The 19975-nt window shown below is 41.4% G+C and overlaps 1 protein-coding gene across 2 annotated transcripts in view; it reads right to left on the bottom strand.

Annotated features, from left to right (window-relative positions):
* Nucleotides 1-6644: 6644 nt before the first annotated feature.
* Nucleotides 6645-19975, bottom strand: part of itga6a (integrin, alpha 6a) — a 42735-nt gene continuing 29404 nt past the window's right edge. Inside the window, exons 13-26 of one of the 2 annotated variants that reach the window (XM_048192760.1) lie at nt 19802-19945; nt 18789-18904; nt 18356-18515; nt 11729-11812; nt 11574-11653; nt 11381-11458; nt 10117-10219; nt 9837-10013; nt 9514-9615; nt 9312-9422; nt 9123-9221; nt 8907-9032; nt 7603-7718; nt 7172-7312 (exon numbers count right to left, since the gene is read on the bottom strand). In XM_048192760.1, coding sequence (XP_048048717.1) covers nt 7617-7718; nt 8907-9032; nt 9123-9221; nt 9312-9422; nt 9514-9615; nt 9837-10013; nt 10117-10219; nt 11381-11458; nt 11574-11653; nt 11729-11812; nt 18356-18515; nt 18789-18904; nt 19802-19945 — 1482 coding nt within the window. In that variant the 3' untranslated portion in view covers nt 7172-7312; nt 7603-7616. Of the gene's footprint in view, nt 7313-7602; nt 7719-8906; nt 9033-9122; nt 9222-9311; nt 9423-9513; nt 9616-9836; nt 10014-10116; nt 10220-11380; nt 11459-11573; nt 11654-11728; nt 11813-18355; nt 18516-18788; nt 18905-19801; nt 19946-19975 lie in introns of both variants that reach the window. The other variant, XM_048192759.1, reaches the window with a different exon arrangement.

The raw sequence follows: 19975 nt of genomic DNA, 5'->3' as shown, positions 1-19975 counted from the left end.
TGCGTTACTTGCCGTGCCACGAGGCTGCGGCTTAGGTCGTCGCTTCAGTCGATATGGCCTGATGGCCTATGGCGACTCGCCCGCTTATATAGCACATTACCCCGCCCCTTTTGGCGGGAATGTGCGCGCGCTCTCTTCTCATAGGCCGCGCAGCTGAGCCGCGCCGCCATTGGTTCAACAACTTGTCTATGAGTGAACCAATGACGGTGCAGTTACACTGCGTTATTGAAAAGGCTTCAGTGGCAGGGAAAAAGGGAGACTTTTCCCCCATACGCAGTACTCGTTCCATATCTCAGGGAACCGAGGTTACGTTAGTAACCGAGTACGTTTTCTTGTTTTTGTGCCTTTGGAATTCATTGTTTTTTTGGTTTTTTTTTTTTTTTTCACTGTAATGCTGGAGTAAGATTTTAGAAGAAATCTTTTGGTCCTGTTTAATTCTTGTGCTAGTAAAGGTTGCAGAGCTTATAAGTAACAAGGTTTACAAAAGGTATCACTTTACAAAAGGTCTTGCTTGTTAACATCAATTAATATATTAGACAACATTATCTAACTGTGCATTAACTTTTTACAGTATTTATCAATATTTGTTAACATTAGGCAATAAAGATAGGCAAGTTAATAAAATGTATAGTTCATGTTAGTTTACAGTGCATTATCTATTAACATATGCAACTTTTGATTTTAATAATGCATAAGTAATATTAACTAGGATTTATAAATGCTTAAAGTATTTTTCATTCATAGTTCATGTTAACTAAAGTAGTTAACTAATAGAAACTTATTGTACAGTGTTACCCAAAGTTTTGAATCTTTTCTTTACATTTTGTTTGTATTAATTCATGGGTGTTATCTTATTTATCATCTTATACATCTTACAGAATGATTTTATCTGAAAATGTAAAAATGCAGAAAGTTTGTGATGGGTAGGTTTAGGTACCTTTGTATGTGAGGGAGAAAATTATAGTGCATATAAGCCTCACTGTCCTCCAGACTCTTTCTGAATGAGAGTTAAAGTGTTGTAATTGTTTGTGATTGTGTATAGTGTTTCTTGGGTTTTTCTTGTGCATCAACAAAAAGGTTTTTGTGTATTTGTTTTAGAGATTATTTTGTCAGTAAATGTAGAGGGTTTCAATTTGCATTTGTGTTGATTGTAATATTTTGAAATATACTAAATTGTAACTTCATTATTATATGTAATTACAAATAATGTAATTGTAGTGAATTCCAGGGCCCAATTTACGGCCGGGCCCCTCTCTCTCCGTAACAGTGGACAAAGGTTTGCTACATTTTGATTGGATCTTGGTGGACTAACACAAACAAACTGTCCAATGCCATCAGATAAAGATGTAAGGACAACATCCAGACCTCTCTTAGAGGGCAAGAGGAAGACCTCTTGTACCAAGCCTGGAAAGGACAGGACTTCTCATTGGTCCACAGGCAGTTTCTGCCCTTCACCCATCTAGAGACTACTTCCTAAGGTTGGCCACAGACCCGCCATAAAAATTCCTCGGGACCTTAGCAGCAATGGGTGAAACAGAGAGAGATCACAAAGATCCATCCAAATCCATTCAAAACTGTGTTTGAAAACCTTAGAACTGATGCAAACTACACATCCATTTCATACTTATTCACAGAAATAAGTATTCTCAGTGACAGCCATTTGTAGTGCAACATCTGATACAAATACAGCTGTTAATGTACAGTTGAATGACAGTTCAATCTTTTTCCATCATGTTTACTCTCTATTTGTTTAGAATATTGCCAAATGTATTCTGGTGGTGGTTTGGAAAGTGAGAAATGCATTGGTAAACTTTAAAGACACTGTAAAGACTTCCAACTTTGTGCTTTATGCAAATGAGTTCCACAGGGGAGAGAAGGGTGGGTCACACTCTGTGTGTCCCCTCTGATGCCAGCAGCCAATCGCAGCACTCGAATGGAGAAGCGCCAAAATGCAATCTCCTCCTCATCAGAAAGGGATAAAGGTACCCTTTCAACAGACACTCCTTGTTCTGAGTCTGTCCTGCACGAGGATAGACACAACAGATACACCGTTCTGAGTCTGCCCTTCAAACAGGGAAAGACATAACAGATATTGTTCTGGGTCTCAACTTTGTATGGAGTGAGACATTAACAGATATTGTTCTGAGTCCCGGCTTGCGAAGCTGAGACACAACAGATACACGGTTCTGGGTCTTAACTCTGTAAGGAGTGAGACATTAACAGATACAACACCGTTCTGAGCCTCTGGTCCATCCAGAGAGACAAGAACAGATCCCATGATCTGAGTCTACAGCTTGTGAGGCAGCAACAGAGACGACTACGTTCTAAGCCTCCAGCTTGTGAGGAAAGAGACATCAACAAACACTACGTTCAGAGTTTCCATCCAGCGAGACAGTAACGACATCTGCAACAAGGTTAAGCTCAGGAGAGCAAACCTTCACTTCAAGGTACCTTCATCTGCGTGTTTCAGATTGTTAAGGACCTTCTGCACCTACACCAGGGCCTCATCTGCGTGTTCCAGATTTTAGGACCCTTTGGTGCTCCAGGAGATCAGCATCCCACAGAGCTTCGTGTTCAAGACTGTTGAAACAGATTCTGGCTCCTCTCCCCACTGCACTGTCGCCCAGCACAACCAGTGGAAGACGTCACCGTCATCGGACTCGACCAAGTGGAACGTAAATATCACTTAACCAAACCTCTTTCCAGAGACCTTGGCATTGTTGTATATTATCAGTATATAATTTCCTAATTTCCATTAGATGTAATTTAGCTGATGTTAGTTAATAACAAATAATCTTTCGTTTATTTGTTTGGTGCATAATAAGGTTCTCCACCTTATTATTTTCAGAGAAACAGTTTATCTAGATAAACTATAAGATAGCGTAACTCTTCCATAGCCACACCCAACTTAATCACTTGTATTCTATGTAGATTATGCACTTTATTCCTTTATCATTCATGGTATTCATTTAGTAGTTGTGTTAGTTATTCTTGTTTATCTTTTTGTTAATAAAATTTATTTTATTACACTTGTGTCTTCCTTGTGTTGATAATACAGAAGAGGTTCTACAAGTTAGCAATATCACCAATCTTTCAGATAAATCAGCTGACCACTTAATTCTAAATGAATGAAAGCCCCTGTTGGGAGTGTTCTCATACTGCCAAGGTATAACAGACCTTGACTGGTGCCCTGAACTAGGGAAAAAGGGGGAAGTGGTCATCTGATGTACTCATAACCACACCTTAAGAGACGTGTGTCCAAAAATCACAACGTCAGCGGTGACTTGAGTACCAATCCCTATTTTACTTTGTGTCCTAGGATGGACAAAGTAAAAATCACTACATAATTACAAATGTATTAAATTATATAATAGTGTACATGTAAATTACATTAAAGTATATTTAAGTTCACATTATTTGCTTGTCAGTACATTCGGAAGTACACTTTTACCATATTTCAAAGTACGTAAAAAATTGTATTAAAGCCCTACTTAAGTGCTCTAAAAAAAATCACTCAGAAGTTCAACTTATTGCATTTACTATGAATTTAATTTGTGATATATTTAAAATTAATCACAAATAGAATGCACTTAAGTGGCTGAAACATTAAATTCACACTTAAGTGTATTGATAACTGATATTAAAATATATTTTAGTTCACATTAATTGCTTGTTAGTACATTGGGCAGTGCACTTCAACTATATTTTAAAGATACTAGAAGTAATTATGAAGGTTATCATAAAGTTGTATTAAAGTCCCACTTAAGTTGTTCAAAAAAATCACTCAAAAGTTCAACTTATTGCATTTAATATGAACTTAATCTGTGATATATTTGAAATTAATTACAAATAGAATGCACTTAAGCGATGAAAACATTACATTTAATTCACACTTAAGTATGTTCTTTTAAAGTACATTATTTGTGCAATAAGTACACTTTATAAAAGTATACTAAAGTGCACTTTTTTCACAAGGGTATGCTTGATATGCAACTGTATTTGCAAGTGAATATGTTTACATTTGTTTGTGAACAACAGGGAATGTTATACTTTATGATAGTTTAATACAGCAGTTAACACGAGCAGATAGCTAACACACATATTTGATACGCTCCATATGTGGTTGACTTTATCTTTTTACTTCTTTCCTTGCAGAATTGAATGCAAAACAAGCATATTAAATGTGTTGCACCAGAAACGACGCTTACTCCTTTCTACATGTGTAACATAAACATCTTTGCTAGAGCTGTACAAATGAGGGTATTATTCAACCTTTTCACACAATCTCCTGTCAATGTAGGCCTCCATTGTCGCTGAAGCTTGCATGCATTCCGGTTTGTTACATTTATGCAGTTTTTCTTCAACTACCTTGTGAATTGATGCTCCCAGGGCATGGATGCCACCTTGTGGATAAACTAATTACTGCAACAACAACACAAAAAAATGTTACAAAAATCCGGTGGTGCGCGTACTTTACACACATAGTCTTCTGATGACGAAATTCACATCAAGCCCTGGGTATACTACTTTTATTACGTATACGCTAGTGTACGCACACAGTCGAATGCACAGCCTTGGAATGTATACTTCATTTGACTCGTACGCATACACAGCCGCTCGATGCATGCGCAGTTTTGAGCAATCTCTCAAAACAAGTTACAACCCATGTAAGCATCATTGTATTCTTTCATGCTAGAGTTGTGCAAATATGGGGAACTTTCTAACCTCTTCGCACAATCTCACTGTAGCTTGCATGCGCTCCGGTCTGTTCTGTTTATGCAGATTTCTACCTTGTGAATTGTCACTCCCAGGGCAAGTTTGCCACCTTGTGGATAAACTAATTAGTGCAAAAAAAAATTAAATGTGTACAGTACACGCACACTCCTCCTCTGATGAAATTCGCGTCACGCACATTGTACACTGACCCTTGCGTATGTGTAAAAAGTGAAGTATACTTGGGCTTTAGTTCATCAAACATCTGCCCTCTGCTGGCCAGTTATCGAACACTCACCTGAATTAGTCAAGATGGCATCAGGAAGATGTTTGCTCTGAAAACAGCATTTGAATAATGTTAAACATTTACTGAATCATTTCACATCACAGTGGATCCGTGATACCAGCGTCAGAAAATCCAGCTGGTCAAAGGCTTCACGTACCATCAGGAAGAACGGCTACTTGCTCTTCTATGTGAAGAGGTCAATGGTATCATAATACTAATACTCAAATAATGTTCAATACTCAGTTCAGTTGTACTAAGTCACTGTTGATTTGAATTGATAGTGCAGTTGTGAAGAGGAAAGGAAGAAATAAATAAGAAATAAAAAGATAATGAAAAGAGCTTTCTCCATCATGAGAGCTTGACATCTTCTCAGAGCTTGTAAAGTCACTGTAGTTCTTTCAACATCTCCTGACAGAGAAGTTTGAATTGTCATACTCCTTGTACTAATTTTAATTGAGGTGACTGAATGGAACAGAAGTCAATAGTGGCTAATTATCACTGCCAGTAAGCACCAGTCATTTCCCTGTTCATGCATAATAGTGTCTTGTGTCCAGGAAGGGAATCTGCCACATACACAGGGAATGAGCTGGAGTCTAAAACATATCAAGTCATGGGGCACAGATGTCAAAGCTTTGGTAAAATCAGTAGAAAGAAGCAGTTCATGGTGTTAAAACCAAGTGATGATCAGTAAATTATACTTTTTTGATACTTTTATACTGGATAAATTGATAGAAGGCATTTGCAAGTTTTATTTCCTACATTGATAAATATCTACCTCACCTAGGGATCTTTTTGTTTTCTGTATTATAAAACATCCCATTACTATTTTGTGAGAGAAACCCCTGCAAACTGAATTGTGAACAATTTCAGACCTTTTTGCAACCCCATTTGATCAACTGGATCAAAAGAGTGATTTATTCTTGACTCTGGCATCACTTGTTCTGATTCTAAAGAGCTGATAGAAAACACATGAAATGATTGCATGAGGATTTATCAGTAATATTTTACTGGGGCTTGTGTTTCTTTCCTAAATGGCTACAAATGTCTTCTATTGATCTACTGGTATATCTACCTCACCCAGTCTTATGAAACATCCTGTTACTATTTTGGTGAGAGAAACCCCTACAAACGAGTCATGTACAAATGAATCAAACAGAATGGTGAACAATTTCAGACCTTTTTGCAAACCTGTTTGAATGATTAGATCAAGAGTGATTCAGTCAACAAAGCTTAAACATGCTGATTACCAAGCAAATGTTTGGTTTTGTGAGCATTCTAGAGATTAGAAATGACAAGCTAGATAAATTATGCTTAAAAGAAATGGTATCACTGAATGATTTTAATTTAAAGGATCTGGTCTCAGATTTATTTGATTGTAATCGTTTTGAGTGATGTGTATTTTTCTGTATATGTAAATTTATGTATTTTGTTTCATGTTTAACTAAATGTGCTGCCTGTCTTGGCCAGGACCCTCTTGTAAAAAAAGATTTTAAATAGAGTTTTATTTCCTGGTTAAATAAAGGTTAATAATAATGATAATAATGTCATAAAATGATGCTGATATGTTGTCATGAGTTTTGTTTTTGTGTCTGCTTATATCTATAACAGCTCCAGTGGCATAACTGATATATTCTGGTCATTAACATTTTTCAGTAGTAACTCATTGACTTGTTTATTTTCTCTTTTCTGACACTGCCAGCCTGAGCTTCAGCTGACAGACCTCAAAACATTCAATGTAATTTACAATTACCGAAAGACATGAAAAATAACCTTTGGGCAGTTCATGCACAGTAGGCATCTTAGTACAAAATTACAAGACAAAATAAATAAACTACAATGTAAAATATTTACAAAGACAATCAAGACAATCCATTGTTGGCATCTCATGCATCTTCCAAAAATATACAAACGCTTTTTAAGGGGTGCCATTGCAAACAAAAAGCCCAGAGATATCCAGGCGATAACAGTCAGTCTTTACCCTTTAGTTACCAGAAACACATGGACTTGTACAGGCATCTTCGTCAAACGCCTGTGATATTTAACTCTCCGTTCTAGAGTGGGCTCTCAGGCCATGCAGAGGTGGACTTCCTCTGAAACTTTTCACAACTAGAGAAGCCTGATCGCGCTAAATTGTCCACAGAGACAGTCTCATGAATAGCTCTCGTTCTCATTCCACGTGGTCATCCATTGCTTCTTCTCAAGGGGATCTAACATGTCCGTTCCTTCTTTCAAGAGACGTGTCTCCTTACGAATCCTCACTGCATGATATTTCGGAACGCTGTCCTCGTATTTGGAGCGTTTGAAAAATCCACACTGACAGAGAAAGAAGAAAACCTCATTAAGCATAATTTTAAAAACATTTAAAACCCACTCTGTGTGTATGCTTTGGAGAACACTGAGAGACGGGACATGCTTGACAAAACAGGACATGTAGAAGCACATCCATTAACACAATACAAAACAAAACTGAGCTTCACACGGAAAGAGCAAAGCACGCTGTGCAGCATGTGTCTTTCCCTTCCTTTTGTCAAAGCAAAGGATGAGTTAGTGAGTTAGGCCACACGTCATGCAGACACCGATCTGCTGCAGCGGTCGTGTTTTACCCTGGTAAGGAGAGCTAGGCCTCAGTTGACAGTTTGTCTGAGGGCTGAGTGTGAATCTCAGCTTTGTGAATTGCGGCATCATACTCGTCCTTCTGGGCCCGCTTGAAGAAACCGCACTACAGAGGGGGCAAAGTCAGGGGTCATTGCAAACATGTCATGAGAAGGTTTGTACTAAAGACAGTGGAATTCAAATGTTCATATAATTAATATGCAGTCTCCACAAAAAGCATTTGGGCAGTTAAACCTGAATAAAAATGTGTCTTTTAATCAGCTGGGGTTTTGGTGATTTTTAGAAGATGTATGAAGTTCTCAAGTTTACACAGGTGTAGACAATCAAACTAACTAACAATGATCCACTATCCTCTTGTGAAAAAGAATTATCCTTAAAGGGACAGTTCACCCAAAAATTCTGTCATCATTTACTTGCTTTCAAATTCTTCCAAACCTGTATGAGTTTCTTTCTTCTGCTGAACACAAAAGAAAATATTTAGAAGTATATGGGTCACCAAACAGTTGATGGACCTATTAACAGTTTCGTTACTTGTATTCTTCAAAATATCTTCTTTTGTGTTCAACAGATCAAAGAAACAACTTGACGGTGAGTAAATGATGATAGAATTTTAATTTTTGGGTGAACTATCCCTTTAATTGTACTGAACGTGTACTTGTGTACTTCAAATCCTAAAAGTAAAAAGCTACAGTTTTTTTTTTTTTTTTTTAAACTGTATTTGCAGATAATACAATATTAATTAAATAAAATGCCACTTAAGTGTTAACTTTTAAAAAGTGGACTTTGTAATTATGTAAAATTAAGCATTTTACTTTAAAATACATTTGTCATGTTTTAAAGAACTACACTTATTTTGATGTGTTGACTAACATAGTGAAGCACATAGACTTGATTATAATTTTAACTGTAGTGTGTTATTTGATACAATTAAGAATTCTCTCTCTCATTTTAATTAAATAGTCCGCACTATACAATCATTTATTCCCTCGGTTTTGTAAATTGTAGCCACGTTATACTGATTAGTATGCTAGTATACAATTAGTATCTTCTGTTGAACACAAAAGAAGATATTTTAAAGAATGTCAGTAATCAGACAGTTTACTTTTTTTGACTTTTTTTTTTCCTACTATGGAAGTCAATATGTGCCATCAACTGCCTGGTTATAATATCTAATTATTAATATATATTAATATTAATATATTTTTATACCGGTACAGTTATACAGTATACTCATACAGGTTTGGTATGTTGGGTTTTTGTTTACTTTATGTCTGTGTTTTTTTTTTTTTTTTACCTTCCAGAGTAACAGAACCAGGAGAGCCAGCATCAGAATTCCAGCTAACACAGCCACGAGAATGATCCACCATGGAACTCCTCCGAACGGAGTCACTGTCGCCTCTGGGAACACGGTCAGTCTCACCTGGGCATCAAATGTATGGTTGTTCAACAAAATATTTAATTTACAGGTATAAATATCTTTAATGTGTTACACTTTAGGAAACTGTGTTACCTGGGTCTCAGGGTTTTTAAGGACAATGTTCTTGGCAGAAACATCCAGACTTATGGAGGCTTTCACAATTATATCAAGGTAATTGTAGGATGCATAATCCTGTTTTAGAGAGGAAAACAAAACAGATTGCTTTAACAACCTCTTCCATTCATTCAAGGGAACAAAACAAGCACTACTTAATGTCCTTACTTCAAGGAAAGTGGAATTCCACAGCCGGGATTTCAAAATGATGACTGCAGTGCTGTCCAGGCCCTGTAGGGGGCATTTTATCTCCACACATCTGGCATCACCACTGCATGACTATGAGAAATAATCAAGTTCAAGTTGTTTTGGTCCTGTCATTCCTAAAAATGAAAGTTCCCCACAAATATAAATAACTAAATCTCATTACCAGAATCTTGTGCTTGCGTTTGTCAGTGAAGAGGGATGTTTTACTCCCGTCAGATGGTCTCCTCTCCTCCAGCTCACGCTTTCTCCTGGTTGACGTTGACTCCTAAAAGTGTCACAGATGTGTCTACTTTTTGTCCATGTTCTTATCTGATTTAGCACCAATCTCAGCCAGAAATATTTAACTCTTAAAATGTTTTCTTGAACTAGCATATTTTTTTCATCAGTTTGAAAAACTTCAAACACATAGACAACTCATCAAAATGACTAACAGCATTCAATCAGATGTTTAAGATATATTTATATATTATAAATTATATTTGGTACCTCACTCAGTCTGAGAGGGTTTATCTCTCTCTCAGGTGAACATGTGACTAACTGCAGGTCCTTGGTGTTGATCTTCATCAGATACAGCAGCCATTTCCCCACAGAACTTTCTTTAGGCCACTGGATGTTCAGGGATGCAGTACCAAAAGACTTCAGAGGCTTTCCCAAATTAATCACCTGCAAAAACATTTCATCTTAAGTTATAAGTAGAGCTTTTCAAACATGCTGGAAGTAATTTCTAAAAAGGCATATGACTCTTTAAAATTATTTTGGCATTTACTCTGAATTCATATTCAATCAAGCTGCCGACTTCCTCCTCTGTCTTCATGGCACTCATGCCTCTGATTTCACCTCCAAAATTCACCTGAGATGGCTTTGCAACCCTGATAAACAACAAGAAGACTCAGCAATCAGATAAAACAGGATGTAACATTACCAAGATCCTTGTGGAAAAGAAGAGTGCTTAATTGTATTGAATGCACATGTGTACTTCAAATTTTAAAAGTATATTTTTTAAAAAGAAAAACTTGTATGTAATATAATAGTGAAATAAAGGGCATTTACACTTATTTTGATGTGTTGACTATCATACTAAAGCACATGTTAAAATGTAGGCCTACTTGATTTTAATTTTCACTTTAGTGTGTTATTTTATGTTACATTTAAAGTTAATACATTTTAAATGTATTAAATTGCAACTTCATTACAGATGTGCATTTAGAAATATATTTAAATATGACAAGTTTCAGTAGAAAGGACATTAAAGTATATTTTAGTTTACCATAAATGCTTGTCAGTACATTCAGCAGTACAATTTAACCATATTTCATATTTCAACAGAAGTAATTATGAAATTACATAAAGATGTATTTAAGTCCAAGCACTCAAAAGTTAAGCTAAATATAATTAATATAAATTTAAACTATAATACATAGTTATAATAAACATGCAATTAAGTGTCCAAAAATGTTACATTCAGTTTGCACTTAAGTATATTCTTTTAAAGTATATTATTTCTGTAATAAGTGCTCTTTTTAAAAATACGCTAACGCGTTCTTTTTCAAAGGGGAGTCATTCTGCTAAGTATATGATGGCAGGGATACAGTACACTAGTAGTTATTAGCTGATTTTAACCTGGGGTTAAGTGCTTTTCTCAAGAGTACAGTGCTGACATATTGATTTCTGTATTTCTACAGCTTCATGGTAAACTCTGCTTGAGACGCCTTGACATAAGAGTCCCACTGGCTCTACTGTTGCATGTTCTGCACAAAACCTGAATGTAATGGTTCAACTTGTATAATATTACTTTATAAGGCAATGAAAGTCAGAAAATGTTTCCTTAATCTCTCAGTTGTCTCTCCTAGAGATTAATATGAGATTAATCCAGATGTTTGCTTAAACCTGCTGCTTCTGTTACTGCTGGAAATAAAAGACCCTAAACATTTTGTGTCTCCTCTCGAGATAAAAAAAAAAAAAATGTCTTAAACTGAGCTTAGATTTGCCAAGATACCACATGAGATGAGAAATAAAGTGATGATATGTACCCTTGTACAGAAAGAAGAAGTTCAATCAGCACTTTGGCTTTGGCCGTCACTTTGCTCAGGCCTTCCTGTGAACTCGTCCTGTTTGAGAACATGAACATCAATATACATTCATCATACAATTACTTAAAACAGGTGTGGTGGCTTTTTAGTTGTTTAAATTAAGAGTGGTTTTGATATTTATAATATTTCATACGTTTCCAGCTGAAGGTCGATCTCAACTTCTTTGGTTTCAAGTGATATCTTGCCAGTGCTCAATATGATATAGAATGTTACCTACAAAACAACCATTTTTATTAAAATGAAAATTCCTGATATAGATTAACATGGCATCTTTGAAGTATCACTGACCTCTGAATCCCGTTTAAAAGGGTTTCCCAGCTCACAGTCTGCCTGGGAGCCATTCTGATTGGCAGCACAGATCACATGTTTATCCTACAGCAGGACAGAGGTTTGGTCACACAACATCAGAGCATAGAAGATTGAGCACTGGGTTAATCTTATCTGTATTTAAGGCATCTGCAGTTTTCTAGTCTCTTAGGCTCTGTATCTGGTGTTAAGATGCGTTTTGGTTGATCGGATCACAAGTGGACGATGCTAAATACAGGTGTACACAGAGTCTAAGTCGTTTTGAGCTTGTCCACTTTTGACTACTTCCTAGAGGTAGTTGAAAATGTACTCGACCGGATTGCTTTCGTAGTGTAAAGCTCATGTGGTCGAATGCCTTCAATCAGCCAGACGGGATTTAAACTTTGTTCGCTGAAGACCCAAGTTGGGTTTGAAGATAAAAAAACGTACCAAGCACAATGTTCTCTCACCATTCCTGATTTCTGAAGCCCAAAGTATTGTTCACTTTTTCATCATCAGAAGAGTATGCGTGTAATATATGTGAACCGTCGGATTTTTGTAACCGTCTGTACTTGTATGTGCAGGTCGCACATGCAAATTATTATTATAATTTTTTTTGTAGTAATTAGTTTATCCACAAGGTGGCAACCGTGCCCTGGGGGCGTCGATTCACAAGGTAGTAAAAAAATAATTGCATAAACAGAACAGACCGGAATGTATGCAAGCTACAGCGATAATGGAGGCCTACATAGACAAGAGATTGTTTGAAGAGTTAGAAAGTTGTCACAGACACGTCAGGTTCCACCTCACTGCAGTACCCACGCACTCAATCACCAGCCTTCTAATCACCGCCACCTGCACGTCATTTACTCGGCAATCACCAGCACCATAAAGCCACCACACTCACACACACTCACTGTCCGGTCTCGTTCGCACTACAACATATGTATGCTTACCTTAAGGACTCCCAAACGACTTACCTACCTGCTCCAGCGATCTCCTTCATCTCCTTCGTCTCCTGGTCTCCCCGTGTGCAAACCTACCTGTGTGTGTGAGTGTCTCCATCGTCTCCCTCCATTGCATCTCTCATCCAGCATCTGCAAGTTTAAAAGGACAGTATTATATTCCATTCATCTCTCAGAACGCTATATCTGCTTGCTATCACTCTGTGCTCATCAACTTGTGAATAAATACTTAACTGGATTGCTTCTACTTCAGTCTCCGTGTCTCTGTTGTAACAGAAGACCGGACCAAAACAACTTCACAGCATGAGCACCAACGACCCGTTTCAAGAGCTCGTGGACACGCTGCGCCGAGCACTCACACCACAGCTATCGTCATCTTCCTCCAGCAACGCTTCCACTCCAGCACCAACCAGCACCGCATCCTCACCAGCATTCACCGCCAGTCCCATGGCCAAACCGGCACCCTACTCTGGATCGGCGGAGGAATGCAGCGGATTCCTTCTCCAATGCGAACTGGTCCTGGAGATGCAGCCGCACTTCTACACCACCGACACGGCTAAAATAGCGTTCATCATTTCGCAATTGCAAGGTAAGGCCCTGCAATGGGCAGACTCTCTGTGGACTCAAAAAGGCCCTGTGGTCAGATCATACTCGGCGTTCGTCTCTCACTTCCGGGAGGTCTTCGGGAAACCTCTGACGGATTCATCGACTGGTGAGAAACTCTACAATCTAAAACAACGTAATCTCTCTGTTAACGAATATGCCTTGCAGTTCCGAACGCTAGCCGCCACCAGCGGATGGAATGAACAAGCTCTCATCACATCATTCCGTCAGGGGTTGGAACCCAATATGCGGCTGCATCTCGCTGCATACGAGGACTCCATTGGACTCGAACGCTTTATCCAACTCGCCATTCGCGTGGGGTCCCGTATGCAGTCGTGTCTCCTAGAGCACCAGGGCCAGTCAACCATCACCAACCTCCTCCGTCGGTCCGAACCCGTCAGCCCTCCAGAACCAGCCACCGAACCCATGCAGATTGATCATTCTCGTCTCACCACAAATGAAAGACAAAGAAGGCTGACCCTGAACTTATGCTTATATTGTGGATCTCCGGGGCATGTCATCTCCACATGCCCAACCCGTCCTCCTCGGCCCGTGGTGAGTGCAATTTTTCCCTCAATCCAAAAAATGAAACCACTCACTACTGTTGTAATCCTTACTGCTGCAAACACCTCTGTTCCAGTGGTGGCGCTCCTCGACTCAGGGTCAGCAGGAAATTTCATCTCTGGTGCCCTCTGCCGACAACTCAACCTCAAAGTCTCCCCGTCTCCGACTAGCTATCAAATCCACTCCATCACGGGCAAACCCCTGAGCCGTAAGAACATCCGTCATTATGTGGGACCTCTTCAACTCTGTGTCGGCATCTTGCACTCTGAGAAGGTACATCTGCTGGTTCTGGAGGAATCCACCGCTGACGTGGTTCTAGGGCGCCCGTGGCTAGAACAACACAATCCCACCATCTCTTGGCGCACGGGCGAAGTCCTGAAGTGGGGCGATCACTGCTTTCCTGACTGTTTCCCAGCGCTTCCTTTTCCAAAGTCTCCACTCTCCAAGTCTCTCTCCATGAACGCCACCTCAATCGAAAGCCCTGTCGAGAAACGCTCTGTGGATGTTCCCCCGGACTACGCCCCCTTCAGTGACGTTTTCTGCCCGCAGCGCGCCTCCAAACTTCCTCCACACCGGCCATGGGACTGCGCCATCGATCTGCTACCGGGTGAACCAGTGCCTAGGGGACGCATCTACCCCCTATCACTACCGGAGGAGAAGGCCATGGAGGAATACATCAAAGAGGCACTCGAACAGGGATACATCCGCCCGTCTACTTCCCCTGCTGCTTCAAGCTTCTTTTTCGTGGCAAAGAAGGACGGAGGCTTGAGGCCCTGCATCGACTACCGTGCCCTAAACAAGATCACCGTCAAATTCCGCTACCCACTTCCCCTCGTCCCAGCGGCCCTGGAACATCTCCGCGGTGCCACTGTGTTCACTAAGTTGGACCTCCGCAGCGCGTACAACCTCATCCGGATACGTGAGGGGGACGAGTGGAAGACCGCCTTTGTCACGCCCACCGGACACTACGAATATCTCGTTATGCCGTATGGCCTGGTCAACGCCCCCTCCGTATTCCAGGATTTCATTCACGAGGTGCTCCGGGAGTTTCTCCACAAGTTCGTTCTGGTATATATTGATGACATCCTCATCTACTCCCGGAGCTTGGCCGAACATCGCCACCACGTTGCGGAGGTCCTTCAACGCTTACGGCAGTTTCACCTCTTCCTAAAAGCTGAAAAGTGCTCCTTTCACCAGCCCTCCGTCCAGTTTCTGGGATACATCATTGATCACAGTGGCATCCGGATGGACGAGGGGAAGGTCACCGCTATCCAGTCCTGGCCCACTCCATCAACTATCAAAGAGCTCCAACGATTCCTAGGTTTCTCCAACTTCTACCGCAGATTTATCAAGAATTACAGTACCATCGTCAGTCCACTCACCAACTTACTCCGTAACCAGCCCAAGTCTCTGTCCTGGTCCCAACTTGCCACCAACGCCTTCGAGACCCTGAAAAGAGCCTTCACCACCGCTCCCCTCCTCGTCCACCCTAACCCGGATCTACCATTCATCGTGGAAGTGGACGCCTCCACCACCGGAGTGGGAGCGGTCCTTTCACAGCAGCAGGGGACGCCAAGTAGACTCCATCCATGCGCCTTCTTCTCCCGCAAGCTCAACCCGGCGGAGGTCAATTATGACATCGGTGACCGCGAACTCCTGGCCGTCAAGCTTGCCCTCGAGGAGTGGAGGCATTGGTTGGAGGGGGCTACTCATCCATTTCAAGTTCTCACTGACCATAAGAACCTCGAATATCTGAAGGCTGCCAAAAGACTCAACCCTCGCCAAGCTCGCTGGGCCATGTTTTTCTCGAGATTCAATTTCTCCATCTCTTACCGCCCTGGTTCTAAGAACACTAAAGCTGACGCTCTGTCTCGTATCCATTCCCCTGAGGAAAAGCCCGAAGAGCCTGAAAAGATCCTGCCGGAGTCTATCTTCGTGAACCCTATCCAGTGGTCTGAAGAAACCATTCCCTCCTCCAATGCCTCCACACGCACTCCGCCGGGTTGCCCCCAAGGCTTGCAATACGTCACACGGGCACATCGCACTCCACTCCTGCACAATACCCACTCATCACTTGGCACTGGTCACCCGGGGGTCAATGAGACCCTCTCGTTGCTCAAACAACGCTTCTGGTGGCCCAACATGGCCAACGACGTCAGAAGGTACGTGCAGGGCTGCAGGGAGTGCGCCATCTCCAAAAGTCCACGCCATCTTCCCACCGGCAAGCTACTTCCTCTGCCCGTTCCTGAGCGACCCTGGTCACACCTGGGAGTGGACTTCGTCACCGATCTACCTGAGTCTGACGGTCACACGTGCATCCTGGTAGTGGTAGACCGCTTCTCTAAGTCCTGCCGTTTGATACCCCTGGAGGGTCTACCTACCGCTATGGCCACTGCAGAGATGCTATTCAACCATGTTTTTCGCTATTATGGAATACCTGAAGATATAGTCTCCGACAGAGGACCCCAATTCATTTCCCACGTCTGGAAGGCCTTCTTCTCCCTCCTGGGTGTGACCGTCAGCCTGTCATCTGGATACCATCCTCAGTCGAACGGGCAGACGGAAAGGAAGATCCAGGAGATTGGCCGCTTCCTGCGTACCTTCTGTCACGGCCACCAGAACTCCTGGAACCAGTACCTGGGTTGGGCCGAGTACGCACAGAACTCCCTCCGTCAAGCCACAACTGGACTAATACCCTTCCAGTGCGTACTCGGCTACCAACCCCCGCTGTTCCCCTGGGATGGGGAACCCTCCAACGTCCCTGCAGTCGACTACTGGTTCCGGGAGAGCGAGAGGGTATGGGACTCAGCTCACCACCAACTGCAGAGAGCCCTGCGCAGACGCAAGAGGACAGCCGACCTTCAGCGCTCCGACGCTCCAGTCTATCAACCGGGGCAGAAGGTCTGGCTGTCCACCAGGGACATCAGGATGCTTCTGCCCTGCAAGAAGCTGAGTCCCCGCTTCATTGGCCCGTTCACCATCCTTCGGCAGATCAACCCCGTCACTTACCGTCTCCAACTCCCTGCACAGTATAGTAGAATTCATCCTACTTTCCACGTTTCTCTGCTAAAACCTCACCACCCTTCTGTTGTTCCCTCCACAGAACCTGACGTGGCAGCCGCCGAGCCCCCCCTTCCACTCATCCTGGAGGACGGCACAGCTTACGTGGTTCATGAGATCCTGGATTCCCGGCGCCGTGGTGGTCAGCTCGAATACCTCGTTGACTGGGAAGGTTATGGCCCCGAGGAACGCTCATGGGTGCCCAAGAATGATATCCTTGATCCTATCCTATTACAGAACTTCCACGCCAATCACCCGGACAGACCTGCCCCACGACCTAGAGGACGACCACCACGGCGTCGAGGTCCGCGGCCCTCAGGAGCGGGCCGTGGGAGGGGGGTACTGTCACAGACACGTCAGGTTCCACCTCACTGCAGTACCCACGCACTCAATCACCAGCCTTCTAATCACCGCCACCTGCACGTCATTTACTCGGCAATCACCAGCACCATAAAGCCACCACACTCACACACACTCACTGTCCGGTCTCGTTCGCACTACAACATATGTATGCTTACCTTAAGGACTCCCAAACGACTTACCTACCTGCTCCAGCGATCTCCTTCATCTCCTTCGTCTCCTGGTCTCCCCGTGTGCAAACCTACCTGTGTGTGTGAGTGTCTCCATCGTCTCCCTCCATTGCATCTCTCATCCAGCATCTGCAAGTTTAAAAGGACAGTATTATATTCCATTCATCTCTCAGAACGCTATATCTGCTTGCTATCACTCTGTGCTCTGCGCATGCGTCGAACGCCTGTGTATGCGTACGAGTCAAATGAAGTATACTTTCCAAGGCTGTGCTTTCAACTGTGTGCATACACTCGTGTACGCGTAAAAAAATTTAAGTTCACTCAGGGCTTAACACACTCACAGCGTTCGGCTGGTCTCGCAGCTGTCAGAGCAGAAATGAAAGCTGCTGCTCTCTGTGTTTTTTCTGTCATCTCTTTGTGCATTCATATGTAAATTGCACAAGCTTATTTCATCCATTAGCTCGAAAGATCTGAAAAAAAAAAAACATATATTTACCCGCCCATAGACCCTCCCCTCAAAGAAATCAGGACAGAAGTGGTCGAAAGTGGACTAAAAAGACGGATTAAAACACCAGGTGTAAATGGGTATGTGTCTCCCTCGTCTACTTGTGAACTGATGGATCAAAACGCATCTTAATATCAAGTGGAAACAGGGCCCCATTGAGAGGACTTCACTGTACAGTATGGATCGGGGGTAATTGATTGAAGTAACATTGAGGTATTTAGTCTACTGAATCCCTGACAGAACCAATTGAACAGCAAGAAGAAACAGAAAGAGTTCATAGGAATATAACAACAATATTATTGGTTCAATGGTGAAATAATGAATACAAATATGAAAGAGTGCCAAAACAAAAAGGTTCAGGTCACATTACTAAGACAGCAGTTTAGATTTGTGATACACTTACAGTAGTTCTCAGAGATCTGAATCCAGAGTATGAGAGGGATTCATCAAAGTGCCCCACCAATTTGGCTTCATGAGCATCATCTCCATTTCTGTTCCTCACTGTGACCTCCAGAGCAATGTCCTTCTGATCACTCAGAGAAATCACTGGCACACCATTCTCCCTGAGAGATGGGTTTGATCATTTAGCACACTGCACACCAACAAACAAACCTTTTATATTGATATATGTTCCTTAAATGACAAGCAATATATCATGTCTGGTATCAGACTATCAGGACAAATAAAGAAGCCATTTGATGTATTAAAAAATCTAGTATTTTTGTGATCGGCTCATATAACAGATGTAAATGGCAGGTGTAAACAGAGCTAGTGTGTGTTGTGTTTATGTTGCATGTTTCTAGAAGCTTGTGGTGTATTGCTGCTACTGTACACACAGAGGGAGAGGAGGAAACACGTCCTGTTTGGACTCCCTGTAGCAGAACCTGTACTGCAGCTGTAGGTTACTCTGACAGATGTTGTCCGTGCCACAACCCTCTTTCAGGAAGTTCACCTAGGCCAGGAAAGATGGCAAATACAGTCTGTAGAGTAGGTTTGTTGTATTACTTCATTAATCTGCCTATTACATTTTTTCTGTCTATGCAAATTTTTTTTGTTGACATTTATTATATAATATTTATTATTCTACATTATATTATATAAGTAATAAAAAGTACTGTTTTTAAGGTACTACAATACACTGAGGTGCAAATAATATTTGCCACTATGTACAAATATAGCAAAAGATCCAATTTACACTGAAAATAGCAGTATGCATCAAGTGTAGTAGATGCTATTTATCTGCCACTATTTGCTCCTCAGTGTTTTGTAGTACACTATAAAACAGTATGCAGTAACAACATATTAAGTGTCTATGATTATATTTATTAAAATCATAAATGGATGCTGTTTTGGAACATTATTTGTCCCACTGCCTAACCCTACCCAATAAACACTTTATTCACACTATTAAATATTTCAACTTTTTGAACATTTTTTATTTAAAATAAACAGCTCTAAACTGATATGTGATGGCAAAAGGGAGAATAATGAGTTTGGAAAAAGGGGGATTCGAACTCAGGTCAGTCAGCATGTCCTTATATTGTAGAGTTAGGCGTGTTCCTGAGTCAATATATTTTGTTGATCCTGGAGCAACATTTCTGTCTGAAACTTTAGTCCTAACCATAGCCCTACCCCTATACCTACCCCTTCCCCTAACTTATCCCTAAAATCAGAGGGAAAAGATAGGATTGTAAGCCTAAACTTGACATAAACTGTAAACGTGTAATAGCCTCTGCTAACAATGCGGGCTATTTGTGCTTGGTGTAAATAGACACTCCATTATGTTTAGAGTAAAGGATCTAAAGATGCATTGACTCTTCATTAAATTTCCTAAATAAGATGAGTATACCTCAGTGATGGTCTTGTTGGGCACAGTGGAGTCCAGTATTGGCACTAGTTGTGGCAGCGAGCTCTGCCGTTTGCCTCTCTTAGCACTCTGAATGGCCACAGAAACCTCGATAGGAATTGCTCTGAGCTTATCCCTGATGCCTTCCTGAAAACCAGCACACAGCAGATCCTACTC

Source organism: Megalobrama amblycephala, linkage group LG6 (genome assembly GCF_018812025.1).
Source record: "Megalobrama amblycephala isolate DHTTF-2021 linkage group LG6, ASM1881202v1, whole genome shotgun sequence".
In the NCBI taxonomy this organism is placed as follows: Eukaryota; Metazoa; Chordata; class Actinopteri; order Cypriniformes; family Xenocyprididae; genus Megalobrama; species Megalobrama amblycephala.
This window is presented reverse-complemented; position numbering and strand designations above follow the sequence as displayed.